Source organism: Lipotes vexillifer, unplaced genomic scaffold, assembly GCF_000442215.2.
Source record: "Lipotes vexillifer unplaced genomic scaffold, Lipotes_vexillifer_v1.1 scaffold394, whole genome shotgun sequence".
Lineage (NCBI taxonomy): Eukaryota > Metazoa > Chordata > Mammalia > Artiodactyla > Lipotidae > Lipotes > Lipotes vexillifer.
The window spans coordinates 3,779,575-3,785,656 of NW_006791731.1; the positions used below are offsets into that span (position 1 = coordinate 3,779,575).

The following is a 6,082-nucleotide window of genomic DNA, read 5'->3' on the forward strand; positions in this document are numbered from 1 at the left end:
CCCCCCGCCTCCCCGCTGCTGCTGCTGCTGCTGCTGCTGCCGCTGCTGCTGCCGCCGCCGCTTACAACTTGGAGGCGGCGGCGGCGGCGGCGGAGGAGGCGGCGGCGGCCGCCGGGCGCTGCAGTGGGACGCGCGCGGCTGCGAGCCTGCGGGACATGCCCCCCGCGCCGGCTCCTTGCTGGCGGCCATGAAGAGGCAGAACGTGCGGACTCTGTCCCTCATCGTCTGCACCTTCACCTACCTGCTGGTGGGCGCCGCCGTCTTCGACGCCCTCGAGTCGGACCACGAGATGCGCGAGGAGGAAAAACTCAAAGCGGAGGAGGTCCGGATCAAGGGCAAGTACAACATCAGCAGCGAGGACTACCGGCAGCTGGAGCTGGTGATCCTGCAGTCGGAGCCGCACCGCGCTGGCGTCCAGTGGAAATTCGCCGGCTCCTTCTACTTTGCCATCACGGTCATCACCACCATAGGTAAGGGCTGGGCGCGCCGCCGCCCGGCGCCCCGCGTCCCGGGAGGAGTCCGGGGAGGCGGCTGAGCGCGCGGCGCAGGGCTGGGTGCGGGGCGCCGAGGGTTAAACGCAGCCTGTCGCCGGGGCCCCTCCCGCAGCGCCCCCTCCTCTCCGGGAGCCCCCGCCTCTCCTGCGCCTCCGCGCCGTCTCACCCCTCGCGGACCCCACCCGGTGCCCTCCTCCGCGCCGGTGTCTGGGCCGGGCGTGCGAGCCCGGAGCGAGCGTGCCGGAGCCTGGAGGGCGGAGGCGCCACTTTTGCAAAGAGAGTGGAGCGCTAAGAATAATCCCACAGCAGACACCCACCCACCCACCGCCCCGGCGCGGGCTGGGCTGCGCGGGCCTCCAAGCCTTACACTTACTACCTCTCCGGGAGTTGGAGAGGGCTGGCCTGGCACCTGCGGCGCGGAGACCGACTCAGGTGGCCGCGGACGGCTCTCGGAGCGAGGCAGGCGCTGACCCTCGCCAGCCTCCAGCCTTCTCCGAGCCCGGGTTTCAGTTCTCCTGCCTCCTTCCATGCTGGAACCTGGTCGTGCCAGGCCCCTGGGAGGAGAGGGTTTGCTCTTTGGTGATGGGGGCGGGGGCGGGGCGGGGGCGGCCTGGTGAGAGGCTCTAGGAGCGCGGTGGAGAGCCCGTGGGGGGGGGCAGGACCAGCCCACCCCCAGGCTGTGCCGGTGGGTAAGGCACGTGTGCGTATTGCCCAGAAGCCGGGGAAGTTCAGCTCCGGTCCAGGGGGAGAGTCCAGTTGGTACACCCTGGGGATTCCTGTGGGTCTGAGCCCGAAGGTGCTGCCCGTGAAGCAGCCTCTGGTGGGCACCTAGGGCAGGACCCCCACTGAGGCCAAGGGGTTCAGGCAACTTGCGTCCATCGTCACCCTTGGAGACCTGTGGGAAATAGAGCAGGTCACTTCATCCCACTGGATTTGGGGCTGCCCTCCCCACGCCGCAGGAGGCAGGGTGGTGTCTCTGTGGTGTGCACCTGGTCCCAGCGCGGCACCCGGCCTCTCACGGCCACCTCCTTGGACCTGTCAGGGCCAGTGTATTGGCTTGGGGCCACCTCTAGTTCACTCCCCTTCAGTTCTTTGTGCCCCTGTGCCCTGAGAAGGGGCCTCGTCTTCCCCACCCTTCTCTCCATCCCTCCTGCCTGACTTCTCTGGACCTCCTCCTCTGATTTTCCCCTTGATATTTTTCTTTCTCTGGAAAGCTCTGCGTGCCGAAAAAACAGGATTTCTCAGTGCCATATGCAACAGGAAGCGCCAGCACAGGACGGCTTGTCTTTCCTTCTTGGTTGAAAAGAGTTTTTAAGAGAGTCATCTTGTTTGAAATGTTTAATTCATCGGTGTAGGTTTTTATGTCTTCAGGAGGAAATTGTCCTTCTGTTGTCTGTGGACCAGCTTTACTCCTCTTACCACACGTCCTTGGCCCAGGGGCCAAAACACAGTAAAGTCCTTCCTTTCCCACCCTGTGCCTCCAGCTCCTGAAAGGGCCAGCCAGTCATAACCATCGTTTCTGTTCTTTACACTTACAGTGTGAGCTGTGGCCGTGACACACATGCACAGGGCGTCCATCCTGCGGGGCAGGGGCCTGCTTGCGGGAGAGCCAGAGAGCAGGGGATATGCCTCCAAAACTGACCACCCCTGGGGAGGGGAAGAACTCATCATTCCCTAAAGTGCCTTGAGTGAGGTAGACCCAAGTCAGATGAAATCTGCGAGCGTGCTGGCCACCAGTGGTGAAATGAGCACAGGAAACCTTCGGCCGGTCCCAAGAGTTGAACTGCAACATTGAAGAGACGGGTGGAGTTAAAATCAAACCTAGAGATGTTCCATTTACCTGATAAGGTTCTTATCGATTGCGTTTATTGATTCTGATTTTGGCAGTTCTGGGCATACGCCTCTAACGGTTAGGGCTCCAAAGAGAAAGGACCAAGGCAGGGTGGCCAGGTGGAGCGTGCGGAGGGGCAGCTGATGACCGCGCTGGCTTATTCCTCACTTCTTCTGTTGAGTTTTCAACTGATTTTCCGGAAAGAGAGGGCGGAATATATGTGTAAGGCTAGGAAGAAAAGACTGTCCTAACTCAGCTGCCCTGCGGTGGAAAGATGCTGAACCTGGAGCCCGCTGACCGGGCTTGGAACCTGAGTTCCATGAAGGGGAGGGTGGTGTGCTGACTCCCAGCCTGTTTCCCCACCTGTAGAAGGGGCGTGAGCTGTAACCTCCCGCCAGGGTGACTCTGAAGGGCCAGTGGGATCCGTCGTGCCTGCAGCCGCCTGGTCCAGTGCTGTGTGCACTTCGTAGGTGAGAATCCATGAATTTTGCCATCAGCTAAGCCTGACTCTGCCCTAGGAAGCTGTTTAGCTCTGAAGAGCTCGAACTTACGGGAAAGCAGGCACCTTGCTAGTTAATTCTGTTTGTTTTCTTCTATTTTAATATAAATGCAAATTAAGGTGCTCCTAGGCCTAGACCAAAACCCAGCCCCAAGCCAGGCCCTCCAAGGAACCGCCTCCTATCGGACAGTGATATTAATGAGTCGGGTGCATCTTCAGGGGCGTTCTTCTTTTGAATCTAACCTTGAGCGGTTTCTTGAGCGTGCATGCTTCAGCTCTGAGCTCGGGTCTCCAAGGTGGGGCAGGAACCACCCTCACTCCCTCTGCTAATGTACTCTGCTTCCCGGATGCAGTTAGTAGCGCACTCGGTGAACGGGATTTTAAGAACACATATAATTACCACTTTGCCTTGGATCTGTGGCCGCCGTTTTCGTCAGAGGCTTTGTCGGGCTCTCACACTGACCGCCGCCGGCCAGCTCTCCCGGGAGCCCAGGCACAGGCACCTTTGTCCTAAGGAGGGACGAGCACAGGTCCCACTGGCTCCAAGAAGGCAGATTCACTCCCATCGCTGCTCCAGTTCTGGGTGCCGTCCGTCCCCGCTCGCTGCTTCTGATGTCTGTGCCACTTGTAGCTGCTGCCCGGGAGATGGTATTGTTGCGTTCTAAATTTGGCGAGCCCGAGGCCTTCGGAACTCTCCATCATGTTCAAGATGAAAACTCCTCCTGCATCCCCTGCCGTGGTGCCCATCTGATTAGCAGGCGGGTTGGAAACCCTCCCACCTGCCTTCCTGAGCTGTTGGTAGGAGTGGCGGCAGTCAGGAGTCCCGGTGGCCAGGGGCTGTAGTGCGCCTGCTCCGAATTGCTCTGCTCAGGGCTAAGGCCTGGGTGGGAAGGAACCCCCAGCACACGGGGGCTCTTCCTACAGGAGGCGCTTGAGGCCAAAATTGGGTCCCGCCACCGGCGACTACTACTGACAACAGCGGGAATCTCCAGACACTTCTCTTGCGACTCTAACATCTGTGTTCTGAGTAGTTACCACCTTCAGGATCATTAAAGAGGAAACTGTGCTTAGAATTCAGATCTCATTTGGAGGATCTAAGAGGACGATTTAAAACCTGGGCCTCACAGGGGAGGGAGGGAAAGACGGGCCCTGCGCTTTGTTTTTGCTGCTGTTTGGAGGAGGAACAGACTGACGTCAGGCCCTTTGGGCCCGGCTGAAGGCGGGGTGGCTGCTCCAGGGCACCGGCTCAGGAGGTGGGTCCCTGGCAGGGGGTGGGGCACAGTCCCAGAAGGTTCTGTGCTCCTGCGGGCTCCCTGCTCAAGGTCCCCCGCCCCAGAATGCGGTGGGGCACCCCCTTTCCTCGCTCATCCGCAGGACCTTGAACAGACTTCTCACCAAGTGGAAAGCGTCTCCCATGTCCTCTTCTCGCGCTCTGGGGTGCAGGTTTCGATCCACGGTTTACACTCTCGCTGCGTGCCAGCCCCTGCCTGGCCTGTGCTGCCTCTGGGGCTCTGGGGACCGTCTAGATGACAAGATAAGGCCTGGCCTTGAGGCAGGAGGGGAGCTGGAAACCCAAACAGTTGGGTGCAGTCCAGCGTGAAGCGTGGGGACAGCTAAACTCAGTTAACCCTCCCCGAGCCACCGGCAGACAGCCCAGGGGCTGGGCTGGGGGGTCCTCGTGGGCCCTCGCCCTCCAGGACGGCGCGGCTTACCCTCTGCCCCTCACTGCCCCCGAGCTGTGCCCCCTGCCCTCCGCACTTCCCCCAGCTCCAGCGTTGTTGGTGCCGTGTATTCTGCCCCTGGAGGAACCGCGTCTCCTCCCGGCACCGGCGGGGCCCGCACAGAGCCCCGCACAGAGTGGTCACCTCCAGAAGGACCGAGGATGGAAGCACCACCTCTACGCACGCACACTCACGTCACCCCCGAGGCGGGAGGAGGTGTTGCCCCACTTTACAGCTGGGGAAACTGAGGCCCAGAGGAGGCAGCGCCCACTGCGGCCGAGGGCCTGGAACTCTGCAGTCGGGATCTCCTTACCGCAGGCTCCAAAGATGGATTCCACCCAGGAGCCAACAGGGATGGGCCTGTGGAATGTTCCATCTGTGTCTTTCTGCTTCTCCCTTTAACTTCACGCTTCAGGAAACCTGCTCAGCCAGGCCCAGGTGAAGGACCCGGCCACCTAGCACACCGTGGGCTGGACAGGAGGGCTGGGGTCTCCTTGTGACTTTCAGCATGGCAGCTGGTTGGGTGCAGGAGCACAAGGTGCCGTGTTCAGCTCCTCCCAGGCCTGCCCGGACCTGGCCTTGCTCAACGTGGCCCTGACCCTCCAGCAAGCACGGCCTATTTATAGATGTCGTGGGGGAGGCAAAGGGGTGGGTTCCTTGGCTCGGGGTGACCTGAGAGAGACGGCTCTCCCGAGGCGTATGAGACACCACGCTGAGGGCTCTGAGACGGCGGGGATCACATGAGACCCCGTGTGCAGACACCTATTGTCTTCACCTGTTCTTTCCGGACGGCCTGGACTTTCATCTGCTAAGTCCGGGGAGGTCAGAGTGGGAGGTACAGGCTTCCGTGTACATCTCTTCCCCTGTGGACCTGCGTTCGCACCTGCACCCATCCATCCCCCACACTGCCCCTCAGCCAGCCCTCCCCGCGCGTGTGTGTCAGGCTCCACACGTCCTCGCATCCGCCCGTTCTTCCCTCCGTGCTGTCGTTCACTTACTCATTTGCTCACTCCTCATTGCTCGGAGCACTCACTCGGCTCCGTGCATCGTTTGTCTTTCCTCCGTCAGTGGGATGTTACCCAGTTCCTCCCACGGGCAGGTTAGGGTGGGTGCACGGCACCCCTGGCAGGGCTCAGTGAGTGTTAACGCCTCGATGGCGGGGGATCTTCACGTCGTTCCAGCCTCATCTCCTTCCTGCCAAGTGGTCAGCCGATCCCAGTCACTTCTAATTTTTCAGAAAGTAGACTGTTCGTGTGGAGAAGCACACGTGTCACAAGTGTATTGCTCAGTGATTCCGATAAACAAACCCTGCCATGCAACCAGCACTCAGATCAAGAAACAGAACATTACCAGCACCCACGATCCTGCCTCATCAGCCAGCCTTTTCTTGAATGCCTCTCGTGACAGGGAGCTCATCACTTCACCTGTGATGAATTGTGTGTGCTTAGATGAACGTTGAGGTTATTTTGTGAAGTTCTGATCTGTGGGCTTCCATGTGGAAGGGGGTGTGTGTACTTTGCGGGGGGGGGGGCTTCCC

At 60.4% G+C, this 6,082-nt stretch overlaps 1 protein-coding gene across 1 annotated transcript in view; it reads left to right on the top strand.

Moving 5' to 3' along the window:
* Nucleotides 1–129: 129 nt before the first annotated feature.
* The window catches only part of KCNK9 (potassium two pore domain channel subfamily K member 9), a 96,101-nt gene continuing 90,148 nt past the window's right edge, over nt 130–6,082 (top strand). The window contains exon 1 of the mRNA XM_007464594.1: nt 130–470. Within this exon, the coding sequence (XP_007464656.1) occupies nt 188–470 (283 nt within the window). The 5' untranslated portion in view covers nt 130–187. The remainder of the gene's footprint in view (nt 471–6,082) is intronic.